The sequence below is a fragment of the Hibiscus syriacus genome, unplaced genomic scaffold, assembly GCF_006381635.1.
Source record: "Hibiscus syriacus cultivar Baekdansim isolate YM2019G1 unplaced genomic scaffold, ASM638163v2 tig00117034_pilon, whole genome shotgun sequence".
Classification (NCBI taxonomy): Eukaryota; Viridiplantae; Streptophyta; class Magnoliopsida; order Malvales; family Malvaceae; genus Hibiscus; species Hibiscus syriacus.
The window spans coordinates 6952525-6978540 of record NW_024063533.1 but is presented as its reverse complement, the minus strand read 5'-3'; the positions used below and the strand labels follow the sequence as shown (position 1 = coordinate 6978540).

Genomic DNA, 26016 nt, shown 5'->3' with positions numbered 1-26016 from the left:
TCTCGACAGTAGCAATCCTTTGTCGGAAAAGCTATTTCATCTATTTCTTATTCATAAAAAAAATTCACCCTCATTAAAAAAATCAAATCAAATATAAATTGAAAAAGGACATTCACATAAAACAAAATAAATTGTTATATAAAACACATTAAATCGTTAAATAATATCAAACGAAATAAATTTAACACTAATCATATACTGAAATACATGTAAGTAATATGATATATAAAATACATTATCTCACAATAAAATAATAAAAAAAAACTATGATATGCATGTGGTAATATGCGCATGTACAAAATATTTACATGCAAGTCAAGAACTAATATATAAACATAGAATCATTGGAGACTAGAATATAAACAAATGAAACTAAGCATACTAGGTCATTAAAAAGACTAAATAATAATAGTATTATGTTGGAAAGCTAAACAACAATAATTAGGACAAAAAAAGTAGGAAATATTAAACAATAAAACACTAATATGCAAACAAACTACAAATAATTCATGGAACCCACCATTATTTTCACACACTATTCAAGATTTTGCTTTGATCTTTCTGCTTCATGAAATGTAATTTAAATAAGTCCACAATGGAACTGAAAAGGAGTAACAAAAATTGTAGGCAAGTGCCGACAAGTTTTATAGCTACTTTATTTATATTTATAGGATAAAAATGTTTATATAAAATAATCATAAAATATGATCCTTTTATTTAATTGGTAATAAAATGAAATATAAATTCAAACTCAAAATATCTATCTACAAATGTGATGAGTTGAAATAAAAACTATTCATAATAAAAAAAATTAAATATAATGATAATTTACCCAAAAAAATAAATGAAAAAATATAATAAACATAAACACTCTCAAGACAAAAATGTAACATGCAGAAATTTAAAAGTTAAATGTCTAAATTCAGTAAAAATTATATACATTAACTTGGGACCATAATTAAACGTATATAAACTAATGAGACAAAATTATAAACACACAAACATTGACTTGATGACCTAAATAAATTACAAAGAAATATACAATGACCCGAATATCAAATAACCCTAAAAATTATAGTTAATCTAAATCAAGACAAACATAAAAGGCTAAATTAAAAATCATACCCTATAGATAGCCGTTTTAAAAACACTTAACTTTGAGTGACTAAAAGCTAATTTTCTCTCTAAAATTCGGTGGCTAAACAATAATTAACCCAAATATCTTTATATATATTCTAACTAAACACTAAACCTAATTGTAAGTGTATTCTAACCCTAAGCCGTGTCTCTCTTCTTCCCATCTCATACTCATGACTTCTCCTCTTTTCTTTCCTTTCATTTCACTCCCGAGAGTTCCGAAGCTCTCAACGCCGACCGCCATATGATTCAACCGATCAAGGTAACAATTAAGCCTCTCTTTATTTCTTATTTCTATTTTTATTGATGTAAAAAATGAAAAGAAACCAAAACAAAACACAAATACCATTCACACTAGTAAAATAAATCGAAAGACCTTTTGTTTTTTTGTATTTCCTGCGAAAATGAGTGAAGAACTCCCAATATTACATTGCTTTCGAATAAAAAAAATAGCTAGAAAGTAGAAGCCAACCCCATGTTACAATCCTTTTTCCCCCTTATGTTCGTATTTTTTTCTCCTCCCCTCAATCTGTTCAAACACCCTTTAATTTATGCTTGATATTCTCACCAAATCTTCATGGTTGCATCTTGATTTTCTTCGTATTTGGTAAGATACTGACTAATTTAGGTGAAATCATTAATTTGCTTGACTTTAACTGATTGAAGCAGGTAATCTATCATTGTAGATGATTTGTGCAAATCAATGCGTCAGTGTTGGCTCAATGGCTCGGCCATGGCTCATCGATGGCTCAGCTCATGTCTGGGAGTTGGTCTGCTGCTGATGGATTACTGAGTGGATCCGGTTCTTGGGCTTGAACTGGGTTGTAGCTTATAATTGGGTCACATTTGACCTGCACAAAAATATAAACACACTTAATAATAATAATAATTTAATAATATTTTTTTAACTCGGACAAAAACGGGTGTCTACAACCGCACACATAACGAAAGTACCTGAAGAAGGAACCCTTCCTAGCTGTCCCATTGCCATGGCCATTTGACCCATGTAGTTTGCCACATTTCCAGATGATCCCGAGGGACCAGGAGGTGAACCGTTGGTCAAAGTCTCAGCCAAAGATTGTTGCAATGCTTCCATTCCTTGTGACAAAGAATCTTCAGCCTGTTGGGATGACTGCTGCAACTTTTGGATATTCATAAACAGCTGCTCAGTTAGAGGCTCCAGTTGTTTTGAAAGAAGCTGCATCAACATCCATTATGTTTTAGAAATCATCAACAAACTAACAAGCGTTGAAAAGATGAATGCATCAGAGTCTACCTTAGAATAAAGAACAGGGAAACAACATAACTTAATATTAATCATTTACAATTAATTATGAACTTTGAGACTTACATGCAATTGTGCATCTATTCTAACAAACATGCCATGTTTTATAGGCATTTGTTTTACTTTTTTTAAGGATCTAAGCACCATATCCCTATAAACTCAAAGCCAAACACAAACACTATAGCAAAAGTGAATAATGCATGTAATATAGCTTCCAAATATATACAGTGAATAAATAATTAAACAAGTGTAGTTCATTAAGATAAAAAAGGAAAGTAAACAACACCATGATTATCACATATCAGAACCGCAACAGATAGTTTCAGTTCAAGGCTTCAAATCATGGGCCAAAGATTCATCAATGGATCATTTGAGTCAACTGCCCGATAACAAACAGTTTTAAATATTATGAATACTTTTAAGTAAAGTTACTGGGAGGAAAAGATGATGAAAAAATATTAAGAATATATTTTAACAATTTACGAAATAAGGGCTAAAGAGTTTCATTTCATAAAACCCAAAAATAAAAGTCAGCCTGATAACAAAATCCAGAATTTGATCTTAACTAGGGACATGATGTCCAAACACGCATAAACCAAGTTCCAAAGCTGGAAAAGGTCAAAGAGCAGAAAATGCCCCCCTCAAACATGTTGTCCTGGGTTAAAGTCCATCTGACACATGTATTGGGCCGGCCCTGTTTATTTCGAAAGAGGTATGGGGAAGTTTGGGCTAATAGAATCCCCTGTACACCATGGTCACCCAGGTTCCTTGACTTTTAATGCTTTTTGATTTTGGCTTTTACGAATTCGGGTTTCTCTATTAGTTTGTCGACTGTGCAAGATTTTATAGTTTTTCTTCATCTAAAAGTTTAAAGAGCAATGAGATTATAAACTTAGCATGTGTCATGTCATATTGTAATTTTTATTATACATCTTAATAAGCACCGATGATATCCCACTAATAAGGATTCAATTCGAATATATAGTTTATAATCTCATGGCTGCTATTCTCTCTTATGCGGCGGCTTCTTTAGTTTTCTTTTGTGATGAGGTAATATTACAAGTGCTTATCATTGCTCTTTTTAACCCTATCTGTATGTGTATCTGGTGGAACCTAGAAGCAAACTTTAGATTGTCTTTGGATGTAAAAGGCTGTTTTGATCTGAAATTGCAGATGGAGATGATGGGATGAAAGATAGTTCCTTTCCAAACCGTGACGAATCATCTCCTATAAATATGAAATTAAGATCATTGGCTATCCATAACTATTTTTCGACCAATTCGAATGAGTCGTAGCTTGCACAGAAAATTCAGCTCCACTTGTTAAGATGCTCAACACTTACCATAAAGCCGCTGGAGATTTCTGGCCGAACTTCATTGTTGTTGATTTTCACCAGGTTCTTCAACTGTGAAATTGAATCTCATACAACCATATACTATTGATGTCGCCAATGGTCATCTCACATGTGGATGTATAGCCTATTGCAAGATCTGTAAACATTTCATATGCAACTGATGTTTCCCAATTCCCTCTTTGCTCCATTGACTCTCAATATCTTGCACTTTAACAGTTGATAGTTGCATTTGGCAGGCCAATGCTACATCTGGCACCTGCAAAGTCCTGCCAATGTTGCCGCCTCCGCCTGCTGCCGCTGCTCCAAAGACCACAGAAAATTCTCCACTGTTCAACTCCAACTTTGCTAATATGCATGCCAGACCTGTCCCATTGCGGTGGTTGTTGGCCATAATTTTGACTAAAATCCTCTTGTTACAGATATATGGTAAACCACAAGTTTGCCTGTTTATATTTCATTCTTAGATTCGAAGATTCAAGTCACACGACTGTCATTGTACAGAGCAACTCCTCGATTTCCTCAAGTTGTTCTGTTTAATTTGCAAGAGCAATTGTTGATGTACTAATGCTTTTTATTTATTATGTAGAATAATATTCATTTGACATTGATATTTACTTTGTTTGACCTCTCAACTAAAAAATTATACTACTTCAACCACAACAAAGTGACCAAAAGATGTAGGGGATTATGGTCTACAGGCTATATTGGCAGAAAATAAATAAAAATATATAGGATAAACTATGTATTTAGTTATCACCTATTTTCATAGTTCCGTTTTGTTCTCCCAATTTTTTTTTAAATTACGCATAATATTAGGTTTTGGTTCAGTTTTGGTCACCTACGGTTAGAAAATAGGGAAAACTACTTTAGATACTACTGAACTTTGTCTGCTAACTTGTTTATACCACTGAACTTTGTCTGCTAACTCGTTTATACCACTGAACTTTTAATTTTGTCAATTATAAGAATAAACTTTAGTTTTACATTCAATTATGTCACTCTGTCGTTAAGTTAATAATGGGAAATTGATATGGCTAACGGATGCAGACGTTGAATAACATACCAAAACGATGTCATTTTGATGCAGTTGTTCTAATGCCTAAAATGACGTCATTTTAGACACTGAACTTTAGGGGTGTATTAATTTTGTCACTAAACTTTTCAACAATTTACTTTTTTGGCACTATACTTTTCAGTCGATAGCCAATCACCGCCCGTTATCGATAATCTTTCACGACAAATCGATACCAAAATGTTTGCATTTCACTCCTCATTCTTTTCATATGTTTATTATTCCACGAAACACACTCAAAATCAATGAAATTAAATTAAATAAATCTAACATTTTTTAGATGTTTGGAGGCTTTCTTAGATTTACAAGATTTTGGGTGTTTGTTCGAAAATCTAAACGATAAAAAACAACATTTCAAGAAGACGAACAACATATTCAAAACTAGGCTCATCAAATGGTCATTGAAAAATATCAGAGTATTAATACGTCAAACTTTTCAATAGGTTTTCATGGATTTTCATAGAAGAAAAAAGAGGAGTGGACTACGACAATTTTGATATAAATTTTGCGGCGAAATATGACCAATAACGGGCAATAACATAATTTACCCAAATAAATAATTATCTTAAACGCGTTAACGTCACAGAAAATAACATAAATGCAACATAAGTTAGATGGATTGAAAGGTCTAATCGAAGGTCTGGCTATCAACTACAGTTTTATGTGTTTATGAAGATTGATGTTGGGACCTTAATATGTATTAACGATAAGACCATCCAACTACTGCAACTCAATGGCCAAGCGTAGTTTCATAGTTCATAAATGGGCTCATCATCCAGAATTTAATTTGTATAGTTGAGGATCCAATTGTTCAGTGACAATTTGATTCTGAATCACATGATTAAACTTAAAGTTCACTGTCCCACCTATAAAACAAATCGATCATTCTGTACATGCTTTAGAAGTTACATCAGATATCTAGTAGAAGCCATTGACACGGCAATAAACATCGAAAAATAACGAAAGGGATCATGTAATTGGCATTCCAAGATGTTAAACAAGAAACCAAGAATGTGCAATTCACCTCAAACAACTTCGGATTATAGCCGATGCTTTTCTTCTTCGCATTCATGGTATCACGAAAGCATGATTATGCACCATCAGCATGTACTGCAACTTCATGGTGATCCGAGTCTGCCACCATTTTCTCTGCCGATTCATTCTTAGTGCTGTCACAATGTAGTGTCCTGCATCCCTTCCGGCTCTAGTATTATCCTGAAAAAAATTGCTTAGACCAATGAATCAAAAGGGATTCCTCTAGCGTCAAAATTAAAACTTCGGTTTCCTCTACTTCTAATGGACACGGTTTTGAACACCATGAAAAAATGTATTAAAGTTCAAGAACATAAACCAGATATATCAATTTGCATGATGAGGAAAATTCTAAAATCTATGCACTATAAATAATATTCATAGCAACGAAACAAGAGTAACAGTTTGCTACACATGCATTCTGTACTCATGAAGCTGGTTTCATGTGGATTCTGCAATCACATCTGATGTTTGTATTATCAAGCACTACACGACTTGCATTGCAATTTTTAGAGAAGTTACAAGCGGAGTTGTGTACTTACATCTTTGGAGGGGGATTCTTCAGCTTCAAGCATGTGTATGACATGTGCCATATTTGGTCGCTTTTGCGGATTTGAGTCTACACATCTTAAAGCTACAAGTAGAGCTCGCTTCAATGCTCTTGAAGTAGGTTTTTTCAGGTAGCTTGGGATCCAATACACTCCCTCTGGATTCCTGTTAGCAACCATCTTCTTAAGCCATTCAATTAAGTTCACCTGGAAATATCTAGACTTTTACTCAAAAAGCAACACCAGAGAGCAACAAGGAATAATCTTTTTGCATATACAACCAACAAAATTTTATTGGATTAGATATGTGGTACGAACCTCTTCTGGAGGCCGGCTATAATCAGCCGGATTCCTCCCGGTAATTATTTCCATAATAAGAATCCCAAAGCTATACATATCACTTCTTTCATTCAGCATACCAGTGCTAGCATATTCAGGAGCTACATAACTACAATAAAAGACGAAACTACCGGTTAGAAATGACCAAGTACACAAAAGCACAGGTGCAGGCAGATTGAAACAGAGGCATTATACAAGTCCAAATTGAATACACTAGTTTTTTTACATTTGGTTTTTTATTATTATATTTATTATTTTTATTTTTATTACTATTACTATTATTATTATTTTTATTATTAATATTATTATTTTATTACACTTCAGGCCCGGAGGCCCAACTCTGGCCCGATTACAACCAGGCCCAACCAGAACCGGCCTAGACCAAAATAAAACCCTAAACATTTAGGGTTTTAGCTAGGGTTTCTAAACCCTAGCACTGCTGCCGCCGCCTCCAAGATTCCTGAAGACCAGCCGTCGCCTCTGCCAGGTGGTCCAACGTCCAGCTGCCGACACTCCAATACTACGCCACCTCGCCGCCGAAGCCTCTAGAAGCTCTGCTGCCACGACTCTGATCGTCCACGTTGTTGCCTATGGTGAGTCACCACCATAGTTATGGTGACTCACCGAAAGCTTCCTAACCACACCTGCAAAATAAAGGAACAGAGAGGAAGAACCGGAGATAACAGAAACGAGAGCAAGAACCCGAAAAGACCACAACAACAAGTCAAACAAAACCCATAGCAACAAATCAAAAAGCAAAGAGAGAATAGAGGAAGAAAACTTACCACCGAGGAAGCTACGCCGTCGTCAGAACCTCCACACGCCGCAAAAGAAATTGAAATACCGAGAGTATTTTTGTAGATCTAGGTAACTACAAGGCTTTTTAGAGAAAAAGGACACCGGATTCGTCTTTAGGACGTTCTGATCTTTATCTTGGGAATTTTGAAATTTTTCGGCCACCGGCAGCGGTGGTCGGCGGTGGTTGCCGACGCCGGAGCACGGCTGCCGGCCGGTGGTCTCTCTCTCAGTTTTAGAGAGAGGCGAGAGAGTTAAAAATTCTCTCTCAGTTAAAGACAGAAGAGAGAAATAGGAAATGAGGATGCTGGCCCGAAGGGCCAGCCGTTTAGGGTATTTAAATACCCTTTCTCAAACGACGCCGTTTTGGGGAGGGTATTTCTGTAATTTCATAAAGGGTAAACCCCGTCCGCAGTGCTCCAAGTTTGTATACCTTGCAATTTAGTCACTGAAAGCAATTTTTGATTATTTTAATTTAGTCTTCTAATTTTATTTTATTTTAATTTAGTCCTTATCAGCATATATATATATATTTAGGTAAATATCAAATTTAGTCCCTCATAGTTTAATAATTATTATTTTAATCCCGTATTATGAATTATGGTTAAATTACACTTTTAATGCCCACCTTTTATATATTTCGAATTAGGACTCTAGTTTTATAATTTTACATTTTAATCATTAAATTTTCATTTTTGACTATTTATTTTTAATATTTTACATTTTAATACTATATTTTTAATTCCTTTTATTTTAATCATTATTTGCAATATTATTTTATTATTATTATTGCTTTAATTATTATTTCATTATTATTATTATTATTATTTATATAAATAAATATATATATATAATAATATTTGTTTATTTATACTATTTGTTTTCTATTAAAATCCTATATTTCATAAATTACTTTTAATAATCATATTTTAATATATATTTATTTTTCAATATTAAGAAAAAGACTGTCTTAAAACACCTAGAAGTCCGTTTTCTGATATTTTTACTAAATATCCTATTTTTATAAATCCTATATTAACTTTTAATAAATGTTTTATTTATTTTTATATCAAAGAAAAGAGCTGTCTTAAAGCACCTAGAAGTCATTTTCTGATATTTCTAAATAAATAAATATCTTATTTATATTAATATAATTTCATAAAATCATAAATTTGAAATAAAAAAAGATTATAAATTAAATATATCTTTGAATTTTTAATTTCTAATAATAGAGACAATTTATAATTAAAAAGTACCAATTTTGGGCGTTGTAGGGGTGCTAATCCTTCCCTAAACGTAACCGACCACGAATCCCTTTTTATTATTAAAAAGAACGAATTTTTGGTTAAAACGCAGATCAGTTTATCTTTTAATCGATGTTTTCTTAAAAACTCTTTTAAAGGATGATTTTTAGGTATTCGACCTACCTGACCCAAAAGGCCGATGGCGACTCCCAAATTATTTTAAAAACCATTTATTCACATCACTTTTCCCGCCAAGTAAAAAATTTGTGCCCGGACGAAAACCGGTTACGACAGCTTGGCGACTCCGCTGGGGACTGGTTAAACTTTAAAATCAATTATAAATTGTCTCTATTAATTATAAATTAAAAATTCATATATTTAATTTATAATTCTTTCTTTTTCAAAATTTTTATATATACTTATTATTTTCATAATATTTATATGTATATTATTTTTTAATTTTTTTATTTTATTTTCAAGTATTTTATTTTCATTATTTATTTGTTTGTCAGAGGTTTGAACATTTCTCCTCACACACAATACGTGCATTGCATAACATAAAGCTCTATAATTGAGTTTTGTCCCTTTTAGGTGGGAGTGAAAGCGACGTCTTCGTGAGAATTTATTCTCCGTGTCAGACCTAGCAAGTAACTTTCGGGGTTCATATGCTCTATGTCTTCATGAGAATTTATTCTCCGTGTCAGGCATAGAGAAATGTGTCCCCTCGAATTGAACTCGATCTGTTTAGGTCTGTAATGGACTAGGATTGAGGGTTGACAGCCCAAGGGGCATCAACAAGGACAATTCGGGTACCTTTACTCCTAGAACTGAAACCCTGCATATAATAAACCCTAGCACTTCACCTGATCTAAGACAGTATTGAACCTCTGTCCGTAGGTGTACACAAAGGAGAAATAAGTTCTAGCTTTTAATTTATTCATTATTTATTTATTTTTTCTGAATAAATGCCTGCGAACTAAAAATCATGTAGTTAGGTTAATTTTTCCAAACAAAGCATGGAACTAGAAAGCATGAGGTTAGGATTTATACTTTGATAAATAGGATCTTTTCTTTCCATTAATTGGTACTAACCAATTTCTTTTTTTCACTTCTCATTTTTTTCATACATATTGTTTGCTTTAAACTTGTTTATATTTGATTTCTTTTATTTGCATTGCATGATCATGGCATAATCAAAAGGTGTTGACTTGAAAGACTGTTCATCAAATTGGAAAGAAATCGTAAATGGACAAAAAGTTTTATGATCAAACAAAATATGATGCGGCCAAGGAAAGACATCCTGAAGAAACTCTGAAGATAGAAATTAGCAATGCACACAGAGATCATGTTATATTAATACCAAAAGTACTCCACAAAGATTCTGCCAGATTGATACCAAAAGCAGTCTATGGTAAGAGCATCAGTCAGGGCATTCAGAGTGGAGGAGGTTTTTATGAAGCTCAAGCATGTTATTTGAAGGACTTGAACGACCAAAACAAGAAATTGAGCACAGAAATGGAAGCCATGCATGAAGATTTCCAGAAGATTAGTCAAGCCTTTCAAAATGCTGGCATAGGAAACACCCCAGAAGATTGGATCACAGGGGTCACCAAGCTGAAAAAGAACTGCAACATATATGAAGATCTTGTTCAAGAACTTCTTGGACAGAAAGGTTCTCTTACAAGGGAAAATGAGCAACTCCGAGAAGTGACACAGAAGATGAAGGAGAATGTCATGGAAGAAGTTGCAGTCCAGACAAGCAATATGTCCCTTAAGCTGATAGACTAATTTGGCTTTGGAGAAGTTAGGAATGAAATATATCCCTATATGTAAAGTTTTGTTTGATGTACCGAAACTTTTGCGATCAATGAAATCTGTTCTAAGATAATCACTCTTGAGTAACACCTTTTCATACATGCATTTGTATTTTTGTATTTTCATTTTGCATTTGTTGTTTGCTTTTGTATTAAATAATTTACATTTACATTTTTACATTTGCATATTTACATTTGGCATCTTTGCATTTTTTTATGTCATAATACATTAAAACATTCATTCATTAAAATAAGGATTTCAAACGAAGTGATCTTGGTTTTTCCTTGAAGCAAGAACGCTCAGCACGACACAAGAAAAATGTATAAAGAAACTGAAGATAGGCTAGCCAAATTTGAGATAGAGCAGAAAGAAATACAAGAGGAATTGAGGATCAAGTTGGCACAAATTAAAGCTAATATCACAAATTCTCATATCGATCTACTGAACAATATGAAAGAAATGATTGAGAAGCACCAGACAGCTGGAAAGAGTCTTGTTGAAAACCCCATAAATTCTTTGGGTGTTACACCTGTTCACATTCCTGAGTTCACCTCTGTACCCCAGGAAATTCAATCACCGATTTACTTCGCTGTTAAGAACTCACCATATCAAGCTAGAGCATCATTCCCCACTGATTGTTCTACTACTTCTGAGTTGAAGCCTGATGAATTTTGTATTAGTAATGAGGTCCTTGACCTAAACAAATCAGTTGAGAAGGAAAAATTCACTCAACGACTGGAAAATATAGAAGATGTGATAAAATCTATAGAGACAGTTGAGTCATTTTATGGGTTTGATGCCAAAGAACTAAGTTTGGTCCCTGGCCTGGTTATTCCACCAAAGTTCAAGGTTCCAGATTTTGAGAAGTATAATGGAACCACATGCCCTTCATATCATATCACTATGTATTGTCATCATATGACTGGCTATGTAGAGAATGAAAAGTTGTTGATCCACTGTTTCCAAGACAGTTTATCTGGGTCTGCATCCAGATGGTATAATCAGCTAAAACGTACTCAAATACGTTCTTGGAGGGATTTAGCTCAAGATTTTTTGGGTCAATACAAGCACATGACTGATATGGTCCCTGATCGAACAATGTTGCAAAGCATGAATATGAAGTGCAATGAAAGCTTTCGACAATATTCACAACGATGGAAAGACATTGCTTCTCAAGTACATCCACCATTGACTAAAAAAGAGTTCAATATTTTGTTCATCAGCACATTAAAATTTCCTTATGTTAATCACATGATAGGGGTTGTCCTTAATAATTTCTCTGACATCATCATAAGTGGAGAAATCATCAAAATGGCTATCAAGAATGGCAAGATAAGAGGCTCTGACAATACTAAAGTCAAGAAAGAAGTTGGAGTTAATACAGTGAGGTCTTATTCAGTTAAACATGGTGCCAAACCTTATAGAGTGATCAAGAAGAAAAAGAATGTGCAGGGATTTCAATTTCCTCCCTTCCACTGTTCGAGTGAAAAATTGCATCCAAAAATGCTCTCAGCCAGATCAATTACTCCACAACTTGATCAATCACAGTGGCCTCCAAATGAGAATTGGACCTATAAGGAAGTTCCTTGGATAAATCAGACTGGAATTCCAAATTGTTCAGCTAAGGTTCCTGGTAACCTTAAGGGAAATTTCCAAGACCCTTTAGAGCAAGCAATTCAAAAATGCAAGATAAAAGAAGGGGTTAAGGTTCAATGTTCAGAAACCGTTGTTGCAACAGAAACTAATGTAACCAAATCTTACGAAGGATATCGGGCACAAGAAAATGGGAAAAGAAATCAAAAGGCTCCCATGGATGTAATTCGAGATTGGCCTATAGGTATAAGAAAGAATGAGGCAGATATAACCCAGAAAACACCTCAGATACATGTATCAGATTTTCCGAAAACTAGTAAGGTAAAGGACAACTTAAGAAATCTGGTTAATATTACCCCAGTTATAGCTGAAATGGGCATTCAGAACCCCCTCGATAACATGAGAGTATTCATTCGTTCAGAACGATCAAAGAAAGTGATAGCCTCGCGAGCGAGAAAAACTCTGAAGGTGTTTCAAGAATCTATCTCAGACTTGTACCCTCATTTGGTTAAAGGTCAATACATTACACCAAGATTGGTGAAGGTGTCACCAAAGCCTTATGCCCATTGCTATGATCAAAATAGCTTTTGTAATTTTCACTTGGGAGTATCTGGACATTCAACAGGGAATTGTTGGTCACTGTTAAAGGAAATAGAGACGCTCGTCGACAAGGGAGTCTTGACACAAGAAATGATCAAGAAATGGGGGGCAAATAAGGATAAAAATCCTGGGCCAAGTACATACCCAACAATAGAGGAGTAATGATGCATAAACAAGTGGAAGTGTTATCTATCACTGTAGTACTTTCTATTTTCAACATCTTGTTTGAATATGTTTTTTGTTCCTTTCTCCGCCTTTTGTGCAATAAATAAATATGTGTTTCTTTTATGGTTATGAGGAAGGAGTCAAATTTTAATCTTGAGATTATTGAGTATCAAGTAGATTAAATATTCTTTTAATTTTTCAAGAGTTATAGATCTATTGGCAAGTGGTAAAATTATATCTTCAATATCCCATCCAATGCCAATTACTCGACCCTTACCAAAACCAAATCTTGACACTACATTTATCTAAGACTCTGAAGAAATGTCTCTACCTGTTTTTGAGACACCAACTCTAGATGTTTACCTTATCAGATAGAGTTAATTGATGATATTACCTTCCACTATATACTTGACTTTAAGAGTCACACATTTATCCTTCCAAACACAAAACCATCATAAACCAAAAGACCTCAAAAGAACCAAACTTTCAATTATCCGTGAATTTTACTGCAAGAAGAGATGAGATGAGGCATCATGGACCAACTCATTGATGATAATTTCGAGTGATTATGGCATACTCAAAGAAGAAGGGGAAAGTGATTGATTGAAATAAATATATCATACATTAATTACATTTTTCATGTAAGTAAAATTAATCTTGAATATTCATCCCCTGGAGATACCTCTTTTTATAAAGGTTTCTGTGTATGAGATGACGAACGACATTGTTTCATTTATCCTTTAATATATATATATATATATATATATCCTTTGTTGTCCCCACTTGAGCCTGAATGATTTTTCTTCTGATTCAACCCTAACCAATGATCACCCTCCACATTAGGGGGCAAGGTGAAGGATATTTGCTCACAAGAATAAAGATTGTCAATACATTTTTATTACGAAGACAAGTTTCCATGAAGTCAAGAAAGTTTTGAACTACAAGGTATGTCAAATAAAGAGTGCTTGAAGATCAATCCAATCAAGAGTAATGGAAAACCTCCAAAATGCAAAAGGAAAAGGAGGTGCTCAAAGCAATTGAAGTATTATACTCATCCAGCAAAGAAAGAAGAAGGAAAAAAGAAAAATGGAAAAGAAAAAAAAGAAAAAAAAAGAAGAAGAAAAAGGAAAATTGAATCAAGATGGGTGACTTATTGAGCCTCAAGTTACAAGGTTGATCAAGTACGAACAAGAAGAGCAAGAAATGCTGGAGATATGAGAAAATGGAAATGAATCCAAAATTTGGCAGTCTAGAGGGATCCAAATGATGGAAAAATCCCCAATAAAGCATATCCAAGTTAAGCAAGGCAAGGTGAAGGCATCATAATAAATTGATCCTTGGTTTGATTACCCTTAAACACTTATTTGTGCCTTTTTATCCCTTTCTTTCGTAACCATAAGCCATGGCCTACGTTACGTACCTGAAAAGTCCATTCTAATCATACATGGATTTCTAAGTAAAAGAGGGTATCTTCAGAATTCATTCCGCCTCTCAAGATTGTTTTTTATTTGCAAAAATTGGTTTTTAAAATCTTTAATGCATGATATGAAAAATGATAAAGGGGGGGTTCAAGATGTAAATTTTAAATAACATCTTGAAACCAAAGGAGGATTCGAGTTGAAAACCTAAAAAAGGTGGCTCGAATAATGAATGGTGCAACAATGACATAAGAGACGATCTTAATGAAGCACCGCACATCCCAAAGACGTTCATGAGAGTCTGGAAACGAGAAGCATCTTTACAAGATGAGCATAACAACTATTTCTTCAAATTAATGGAAGCCCAAAGAGACATATATGCTGGACTAACTTGAGAACCTGAGAGACCTTACTTTACCAGAATCAACCTACACCTCAAATCAGTCAATAATTTTGACACTTGCCATATGACTATGATTTTTGAATGATTTAAAAGTGTAGTTGATTTATTTGATATTCATTAAACTCATTGTTTATGATATGATTCTATTGTGAACCTGAGAAGGGCAATACTTTGTAAAATTCTTTCATTCTTCAATAAACAAAGGAGGAAAAAACATTTTCAAACAGGACAGTCTCAAATGAGAAAGGTTCTTGAAGCAAGTTGATGCATGTTCTACCTCTGTTATAGAAAAAGAATGAACGAGGCCAGAATGGTGAAGCATTTCACTTCCTTGAAAGCAAGTGGTCCAAGAAGCCAGAAAGTCTGAAGAATAGTACCTAGAACACTCTCCTGTGACATCATCAGCAATCCATCAGGAACGATTACCCTTAAGTCCCATTAAGGTGTATTATGGGAATGAACAAGTCAACAACTGCACTCTGATTATACTGTGATATTGGCTCAAGTCTTGATAAATCATTGCTACTTCTTCTATGCCGATCATTTTCTTTGTCAAGATGATATCCATTATGTCCTTCAGAAGATTGTTGAATTTGAATTTGAGGACTTATGGCACAGAATAAGACATTGGAACAGAATCTACCCTTATAGGACTTTTATATAGGGTAACATTGGTTACAGGATTCCAAAAGTTGAAGATAACCAGTTTTACTGTCAACTAAACCGTTCCATGATTCGAAAAGAGTGGGATATATTGGAGCAGCTGAAGAGAGAGTTGTCGTAGCAGTCATTGCAAGAAAATGCACCAACAAAAAAATCTTCTAGTTCATCCTGATGATGTTTATTTCTTCCAGTAAGGTTGTTACGCTTGATGCCACCGACAACAAGATCGAGTCCGTTAAATCTACTCATCAATTGCTCCAACTGATTATCATTCAGTTTTTGCACATCTATTTTCAAAGATATGCCAAGACAGTAGAAGGCGACCTTTGCATCACTGATCCCAGAAAAAAGACAGGACATTGATACCACCATGGAACATGTCTCTATACAGATCCTCGTGCATGGTTTTTAGGGAAGCCTAGAAGCATTTCCACCTCATCAGGTTTAAGTGGAACAATTTTATTCATTCCAACCCATACCAGATTCCATTTTTAGCACTCATCAAGAACATACTTCTGGACACTCGAAGGTGGCTCATTGTCATAAGCTTCAAGAGCCTTACAGATCATTTCTGTCAATTTGGAACTTCCTGTACATGTTTATAAACAGTTCAACTTTGTTCTTGGATCCCAGGAAGGCCATCATTTCTTTGTCAATGGAAAAATATCATGTATAGTTCGTGGAGAAAACAAGATAAGAGGAAATCTGTTCTCAATTGGCATATTATGAATATAGCCTATTTTCAGCTTCCTCTACATGTTTATAAATAGTTCAACTTTGTTTTTGGATCCCAGGAAGGCCATCATTTCTTTGTCAATGGAAAAATATCATGTATAGTTCGTGGAGAAAACAAGATAAGAGGAAATCTGTTCTCAATTGACATATTATGAATATAGCCTATTTTCAGTGTAATAGCATGAAAATGCTTTGAATCTACAAATTCTAGCTCTACATCGAATAAGTACTGTGATATCCCAGTCCAAACATTACCTGGAGCAAGTGCCACGTTCTCTTAGTAGAAATAAGGAGACCCAATAGCATCTTCTGGAAGTGTTCTTTGAGTTATCTGATCTGATTTGGTATGAACCCCAAAACCAATCATTGGATTTGAAAGATGAATTTGCTCATAGTAGAAATAAGGAGACCCAATAGCATCTTCTGGAAGTGTTCTTTGAGTTGTCTGATTTGGTTCAGTAGAAACCCCAGAACCAATCATTGGAATTGAAAGATGAATTGCATGATCGTCTTCATTAAGAAGCTTCTTTTCAAGCTTCCTCTGCTTCTTCATTTTCAAAAATCATAGCCCAAGTTTCGCCTTTACTTGTAATTGGGGTCATTGTATAATGAATTCCTACCTTCTACTGAAAGAAGTACGTCAGCAGCCTTAGCCATTTGATCAGCACATATAAAATCTGTCAACTCTGCAATTGATGAATCTGGACCACATCTCTCCATGGCTATTGAAGCCTCAGCCTCTGAGAATCCCATTTTTGTCAAGTATAACAGTTTACTCTCCTCATTAGAATCAGAATTCAGGATTTCCTCAATATCAGAAGAACTATCAATATCTGTGAAATCATCTTGAAATATTGCTTCATAATCAGATGAGTTGTTATCAGAATCAACATGTTGTATGGATGCAGATTTTTCAAAAGCCTGTACCACTGTATATGTAAGTCTTGCTGTTGCATCAGATTACTGTTCACATAAATTGGTTTCTCGCCCATAGAAAAGTATATTCCAGAAATAGCCTTCACTGAAAACAAGGTTCACTATGTCAGCCTGGAATGAATTACCAAGCAATTTATACTACTCTGTCTGACTAGACCCCTCCAGATACAGAAAATGGTCACCTCATTCAGAAGACACAAATCTCAGACGTTTCTGTCAGAATGATTGAGTACTTCTTAAGTTTGTGACAACATGAAGAGAATTCCTCCAGTTACTTGACAACACTACTGTTAAATGACACCAGAATGAGAGTATTCAAGATAAACAAATTTGGGGCGCGAATAAAGCTACAAGTACCTACAACAGTTCATTGTCAAAATTGGACCTCGTGGGGATCATGACATTTCAGTCAAACAGACATTGAGAGTGAATCAGACAAATCTAGAGGGACATCTTGAGGGCCCATTTCAATCAGAAAGAGAATATTGGGGCATTTTGAAGGCTCACAACAATATGAATATTTGGGCATTCTTGGAGGCTCATCTCAACAAGAAGTAATGTTGAGCACACTTTTAACATCTGTAACATCAAATGTTGGGGCATTTTAAAGGTTCCTTCAGACAGATCCATGTGGGGGCATTTTGAAGGCTCAGATTAACAAGAAGCAAATATCGGGGCATGCTGAAAGTCCATTTCAATCAGAATTAGGATTGTTGATGCATTTTTGAACGATCGTATCAACAAATACTAGGGCATGCTGAAGGCCCACATCATCATGTGTTAAAAATCATTGACTTGAGCAGATATTTCCAATGAGACAGAAAAATATGAAGAATGAAAATGGTGAAACAATAACAGCCAATCTGACTACACATAATTGCTTCGTTCATCAGGCAGTTGCATTAGGGTCCTGTTGTTGAACAAATATTTATTCAGCAAGTATGGTTTCAAATACCCAATCTTTTTAAACCATGTGTCACATGACAGTGTGTTCTTTGTTAAGCTACATCATGGTTGCATGAATAAAAATGGTCCCTTTGTAGACCATTCGATCCAAGGATCAGTTCCTCGAGACCTCGAAATCTGAATTTGGCCTTTTATGTGTCGGTGATAATTGAAAATATTTCTTTGAGATTCCTGTCAGTTAGTTTCAACCATACTGTTGAGGTTACGAAGCTGTTTTTCATATCAATTTTGTTTACTTGATGACATTGAAGAGATAAGCTCATGTATATTGCTCTTTCCCGATGTTACTGGGGTTATCATTGCCAGCTAGACTGAACCGAGTTTTCATCTATTTGGTTTATCATGTGCGTTTCATCCCCAGCATCAAGAATTCTACGGATATCTTTCCATACATGGCTCTTATAGTGGGTGTGTTTCTAATTCCTACAACGCTCATTACAGAAGAAAACGTGATCAATATCACATTTACCCTTGCCTGAGACAATATCAAGATCAATTGGTATCTCTTATTCAATTCATCACTAGCATATCTTGAGAATTTGATCAACTTTTTGGTCACACCAGCATCTCATTTGTATTCCTATTAAGTTTTGTTCTCAAGTGGTCTTGTGACGTCATTCAAAAGCTTTGAACACTAGGCAAAGAGCTTCAATGATTGAGAAATCTTGGCAGAAGCCACAGAAAAGGATGAATGTGTTGTCAAATGCTTTACGAACGTCTGAGCAGAAACCACAGGAAAGGATGAATGTGTTGTCAAATGTTTTACGAACATCTGAGCAGAAACCACAGGAAAGGATGAATGTGTTGTCAAATGTTTTACGAACATCTGAGAAGAAGCCACAGGAAAGGATGAATACGCTGTCAAATGTTTTACGAACCTGCTATTCTGATGCTGAACCAATGTTACGATCATATGGTTTCCATTTATTGATCCAAGATGAAGTCTTTCTTCTTCAACCCCAAGATTATAAGATGAGATATGATGAAGATTTCTTTCCACAGAAGGGAAACAGAAATTTTAACAACAAGAAACTAGTGGAGCCAACTATGGTTGAACGACATGTTGTTGTTAAGCATCTCGATATGATATGGTCCAAGTTACCGTATTCTAGATTGGATTAGAAGTGGAGACATGAAAGGAATTAGGATAAATCCTCCTTATGATATGTTTCAAGAGTCAAATCAAAACAGACTTTACTCTTCTAATTAATCCCTGCTGAGTCAGGTATATCTACATCTACACTCTTTAAAGATGATAGATTCCCTTTTTAAAGATGACAGATTCTCTTTTCAAAGATGAAAGCTTTATCGGATTTCTGCACAACTCCAAGCAAAGAAAGTTGGTTTTATCCAAGACAAAATGGGGCATCAAGGTCATAGTTCTGACTACGACAAGAGTTCCACAAATGAAACAATTCTTCTGAGACTTTCATGAAGCAAAGAAGACATAAAGATACAAGTTGATCAGATGGTTCTTCAGAAATGCAAGCTTGATAGCATAAGTTGCTACACTGATATCTAGAGGTGACCCTGGCAATAAATGATGAAGTGGAGGAAAATCGAGTTCACCATTTTGAAGTCAAATGAAGATTGCATCAACATTCATGCATCATATTTAGACATTTGCAAAATAGGAGCATTTTCATTTATTTTATCCATGTTGAATATTTGACAGGAATTTTAAAGATTTTAGCAAAGTTCAAATCCACCATTCAATGGATCAACATTTCTGGAAGAATTCATAATGAGAAGAACTCATCTGAAGAATGAAGAAGAAGTTCATAATGAGAAGAACTTGTTCAACTTTTCGCTTGAATTCATTATTCGATGGATCAGCATTACCAGGTCGAGTTAATAATGAGAAGAACTCATCTGAAGAAGAAAGAAGAAGTTCATAATGAGAAGAACTTGTTCAACTTTTCGCTTGAATTCATCATTCGATGGATCAGCATTACCAGGTCGAGTTCATAATGAGAAGAACTCATCTGAAGAAGGAAGAAGAAGTTCATAATAAGAAGAACTTGTTCAACTTCTTGCTTGAATTCATCATTCGATGGATCAGCATTACCAGGTCGAGTTCATAATGAGAAGAACTCATCTGAAGAAGGAAGAAGAAGTTCATAATGAGAAGAACTTGCTCAAATTTTCGCTTGAATTCATCATTCGATGGATCAACATTGCCAGGTCGAGTTCATAATGAGAAGAACTCATCTGAAGAAGGAAGAAGAAGTTCATAATGAGAAGAAGTTCATAATGAGAAGAACTTGTTCAACTTTTCGCTTGAATTTATCATTCGATGGATCAGCATTGCCAGGGCGAGTTCATAATGAGAAGAACTCATCTGAAGAAAGAAGAAGAAGTTCATAATGAGAAGAACTTGTTCAACTTTTTGCTCAAATTTATCACTCGATGGATCAACTTTTCCAGAGAGAGTTCATAATGAGAAGAACTCATCTGAAGAATGAAGGAAAAGTTCATAATGAGAAGAACTTATTCAATCTTTTGCATGATTCTATCACAGAAGGAGATAGATCAACATCAACATTTCCAGATTACATCACAGAATGAGATGAATTGTCATCCCCAGTAAAAGAGTTCATAATGAGAAGAACTTGTTAACTTTTTGCTAAATTACATTACAAAAGGAGACAAATTATCATCCCCAGTGGAAAAGTTCATAATAAGAAGAACTAATCCCAAAGAAGATTTTGTTCAACATTACCATCATAATCAAATGAAGTTAAATGAAAAAAACTTATTGTCTTTTCGTCTTTGCCCTATTCTTGTTAACACAAGAATGAGCAAAGAGGGGCAGCTGAATACACTAGTTTTTTTTACATTTGGTTTTTTATTATTATATTTATTATATTTATTTTTATTACTATTATTATTTTTGTTTTTATTATTATTATTATTATTATTATTATTATTATTATTATTATTATTAATATTATTATTTTATTACACTTCAGGCCCGAAGGCCCAACTCTGGCCTGATTACAACCAGGCCCAACCAGAACCGACCCAGACCAAAATAAAACCCTAAACATTTAGGGTTTCAGCTAGGGTTTCTAAACCCTAGCACTGCTGCCGCCGCCTCCAAGATTCCAGAAGGCCAGCCGTCGCCTCTGCCAGGTGGTCCAACGTCCAGCTGCCGACACTCCAGTGCCACACCACCTCGCCGCCGAAGCCTCTAGAAGCTCTGCTGCCACGACTCTGATCGTCCACGTTGTTGCCTATGGTGAGTCACCACCATAGTTATTGTGACTCACCGAAAGCTTCCTAAGGGACCGGTCCGATGAAAGCCTCGGTGGTGGCTATAAAAGCCACCACACCTGCAAAATAAAGGAACAGAGAGGAAGAACCGGAGATAACAGAAACGAGAGCAAGAACCCGAAAAGACCACAACAGCAAGTCAAACAAAACCCATAGCAACAAATCAAAAAGCAAAGAGAGAATAGAGGGAGAAAACTTACCACCGAGGAAGCTACGCCGTCGTCAGAACCTCCACACGCCGCAAAAGAAATTGAAATACCGAGAGTATTTATGTAGATCTAGGTAACTACAAGGCTTTTTAGAGAAAAAGGACATCAGATTCGTCTTTAGGATGTTCTGATCTTTATCTTGGGAATTTTGAAATTTTTCGGCCACCGGCAGCGGTGGTTGCTGACGCTGGAGCACGGCTGCCAGCCGGTGGTCTCTCTCTCAGTTTTAGAGAGAGGCGAGAGAGTTAAAAATTCTCTCTCAGTTAGAGAGAAAAGAGAGAAATAAGAAATGAGGATGCTGGCCTGAAGGGACAACCGTTTAGGGTATTTAAATACTCTCTCCCAAACGACGCCGTTTTGAGGGAGGGTGTTTCTGTAATTTTATAAAGGGTAAACCCCGTCCGCAGTGCTCCAAGTTTGTATACCTTGCAATTTAGTCACTGAAAGCAATTTTTGATTATTTTAATTTAGTCTTCTAATTTTATATTATTTTAATTTAGTCCTTATCAGCATATATATATATATATATTTAGGTAAATATCAAATTTTGTCCCTCATAGTTTAGTAATTATTATTTTAATCCCGTATTATGAATTATGGTTAAATTACACTTTTAATGCCCACCTTTTATATATTTCGAATTAGGACTCTAGTTTTATAATTTTACATTTTAATCATTAAATTTTCATTTTTGACTATTTATTTTTAATATTTTACATTTTAATACTATATTTTTAATTCCTTTTATTTTAATCATTATTTGCAATATTATTTTATTATTATTATTGCTTTAATTATTATTTCATTATTATTATTTTTATTATTTATATAAATAAATATATATATATATATAATATTTGTTTATTTATTCTATTTGTTTTCTATTAAAATCCTATATTTCATAAATTACTTTTAATAATCATATTTTAATATATATTTATTTTTCAATATTAAGAAAAGGACTGTCTTAAAACACCTAGAAGTTCGTTTTCTGATATTTTTACTAAATATCTTATTTTTATAAATCCTATATTAACTTTTAATAAATGTTTTATTTATTTTTATATCAAAGAAAAGAGCTGTCTTAAAGAACCTAGAAGCCATTTTCTGATATTTCTAAATAAATAAATATCTTATTTATATTAATATATTTTCACAAAATCATAAATTTGAAATAAAAAAAGATTATAATTTAATATATCTTTGAATTTTTAATTTCTAATAATAGAGACAATTTATAATTAAAAAGTACCAATTTTGGGCGTTGTAGGGGTACTAATCATTCCCTAAACGTAACCGACCACGAATCCCTTTTTATTATTAAAAAGAACGAATTTTTGGTTAAAACGCAGATCAGTTTATCTTTTAATCGATGTTTTCTTAAAAACTCTTTAAAAGGATGATTTTTAGGTATTCGACCTACCTGACCCAAAAGGCCGATGGCGACTCCCAAATTATTTTAAAAACTATTTATTCACATCACTTTTCCCGCCAAATAAAAAATTCGTGCCCGGACAAAAACCGGTTACGATACAAATGTTCCCATAACTCGAGTTGTAATGTAGCTGCTGTCAGATCCCAAGAGCTTGGCTGGGCCGAAGTCCGAAACCTTGGGTTTCCAACGCTTGTCAAGAAGGATGTTGCTTGATTTAATATCACGGTGAACAACTTTAGGTTCAAGCCCCTCATGAAGGTACGCTAACCTAATAAACAATCCAGTTATGAGAAATTAAACCAAAGCAGGAAGAAAATAACACAAATAAAATCCAAAATGAAAGTCATGTGATCTCAAACGAACCCTTTTGCTGTTCCCAGGATTATATTCATCCGAATATCCCAAGTCAGAGGATTTAAAAGTCCCTACCAAGGATTTAAATAGGGTTCACAGTCGCATTGTGTTTATCGCGTTGTAGACATAACGGATGCCATCACAGTCACTGCAAGTGTCGCGGTCGTGAATTTTTTTTAAAATTCGCACAACTTATCTTAAAATATAATAATTATAATTATAATTTTAAAGAGTCATTATTATTTAAATAAGTAAGACTATCAGCATAGAAAAAACTCTAAAAAAAGTAAAATGGATAAAAATTAATTAACCATTATGATTCATTTACGAAAATAACATATTATAACTTAATAAAATGAACATGTATAAAATAAAAGATCTAAATCAAAAGATTAATAAAGTCTCGAAAAGTGACTAAATTGTAACACACATAAAATTTGGAGACCAAATTAAAATACATAAAAGTCTCAATCAGGGGACTAAACGAAAATTGAAACAAAATTATAATCTTGAATCAAAAAGTTGAAATTTTCATTTGATGACTAAAAGGAAAATTTACAAATGGAAAGGGTCTCATTGAGAGATTTACCCATGTGCCGAATTCGTGAAACCCCACCTCTAAAAACAACTTCGCTCATATGGTTGCTTGTAACCCAAAAGTTGGATTTTGATACCACCTTTCATTTCTTCATTTTTCTCAAAACCAAGGAAAATTTTAGAGCCCCCTCAACCGTGTAGTCCATCGGTCATGGACACAAACGACGGCCAACCACATTGGTCGGGGATGGTCCAAGAGTCTCAGAAGACTCGGCTTGTTCCCCAAACTCAATTCTAAAACCCACCTTTTTCCTAAAACCAAACAACAATCCCTAGATTTAAGAAATTACCTTTCGGTAATTTGGATTGCAATGACCCTCAAACTTTCCGGCTATCTGTGATGAAGGTGAGTTCTCCTATCTTTCTTTTTTCCCTTTTTTTAATCAGTTCGTTTTTTGTTGTATTCGACTAATTTGATGTAACAAAAAATAACGGGAATAGCGGGTCGTTATCGCAGCGATCGGCCATTACCCGTTAAGTTACGACTACTATTGGCCGCTATCGGTATGATTCCGCGTTCAGGCTGCTATCGGTGTGATTTCGCGTTCACACCACTATTTCGGACAATATCATTTTCGGACGGCGGCAGTACCGCAAAATAACAGCCGCTATTTGAAACCCTGGCCCTACATCCCCATGAAGCTACTACTCCAAATTTCCATTATATACATACTCATATACCAGCATCCTAACAATACGGCAACAAGTAATTGTCAAGAGTTTTCTGCATGAAATGTCATTTAGTTACTGAGATATACAACTGCAAAACCAGACTACCTGTGAGCTCCTTCGGCACAGTAACCAAGCAACCTTACTAAATTCTTATGTCTAGCTCGTCCAATTGCCTCCACTTCAACTTTAAACTCCTTCTCAGCTTGTCCCTTGCAGATTACCAGATGCTTCATGTCACTAGTTAGTTCAGCAATTGAGATGATGGTAGCGAGTAAAATCACCTGTTGTTGAGCAAGTTCTTGAAGTTCTTGATAGCAACCTGACAGTTATCCTCCAAAATAGCCACCCTCGCCTATCACTTTCTCATTAGCAAATCTATTTGTGGAATCCTCAAGCTCCCTCAAAGTGTACTAATGCCCCCACCCCAAATGTGAAACTTCAGGCACCGGTCCAGCTACACGTGCCTCCCCACTTGTCTGTGTGGATAAACCCGGGTATGAAATCCCATGATCTTTCCCAATCTCAATGTGAATTCCACGATAACCAATAGGGCTCTCCTCTTCAAGAGGAAGAATCAAGGCTTGCCTTTCTATACTCTGGTCAGGGTCAGGGTCAGTTTGAATTTGAGTCCTGTGAGGCTTTGGGGGTTCGAGTCTGATCTCCTGGATCTCCTTGGAAACAATCGGGATTCTTGGTTTGGAACAAGGTTTCCGTTTAGTTCGTTTTGAAGCGAGCCAAAGGGAAATGAGGAACAGAAAGAGAACAAAAGCTGTTCCAACACAAACTCCAAGAATGCCCATAATCGTAAACCGAAGATCGAAGTTGTCTTTGATAGTTGGTCTGCCATAAACCCAGTTTTCCGATCAGACATCTGAGTCTGATCCAATGGAAAGAGTTTAAAGAAACAAAACAATTCCGGTGCATGCACAGCTTTTTAAGGAAGCAAACCATAGCTAAGGCAGTTGCAGGGATTGCAGCGAAGTGCCTATCTTGATTTCCGTACAAATTAAATGTTGTCGCTGAGTACATATCTTGATTCAAGTCATGATACTTATTGATGAATGTAGGGTCATATATAACAGTGGTATATCTCAAATCGAACTTCCCGACAATGATGTGAAATCATTAGAAATTTATTATTTTTAGGGACAAGAATATAAGTCCGTCATTACCTTAATTTTGTAACTTCAAAATCTTTAATGTGATTAAAGTTGAAAATTAACTTAATGGATTTTCGTATGAGTTAAATGTTGTGGATGAGGTAAGTCTTGATTTAAATCAAAGAAATTTATTTATTACTTAAAAAGTCATTGTTAGTAAACTCAATTTATCAATTTCGTCCTATTATTTTTTTGTATCAATTTAACCTTCGA

General features: G+C 34.8%; 2 protein-coding genes across 2 annotated transcripts; both read right to left on the bottom strand.

Moving 5' to 3' along the window:
• Positions 1–816: 816 nt before the first annotated feature.
• LOC120196526 (probable serine/threonine-protein kinase At1g01540) lies at positions 817–23412 on the bottom strand. Its single transcript, XM_039198319.1, has 6 exons — positions 23384–23412; positions 23119–23288; positions 6747–6877; positions 6423–6635; positions 5807–6063; positions 817–841 (listed from the first exon to the last, which is right to left on the bottom strand). The coding sequence occupies exons 1-5, from the start codon at positions 23410–23412 to the stop codon at positions 5917–5919; spliced, it is 690 nt and encodes a 229-aa protein (XP_039054250.1). The 3' UTR covers positions 817–841; positions 5807–5916.
• Positions 23413–25003: 1591 nt separating this feature from the next.
• On the bottom strand, positions 25004–25606 carry LOC120196488. Its single transcript, XM_039198294.1, has one exon. The coding sequence runs from the start codon at positions 25441–25443 to the stop codon at positions 25054–25056; it is 390 nt and encodes a 129-aa protein (XP_039054225.1). The 5' UTR covers positions 25444–25606; the 3' UTR covers positions 25004–25053.
• Positions 25607–26016: the final 410 nt, after the last annotated feature.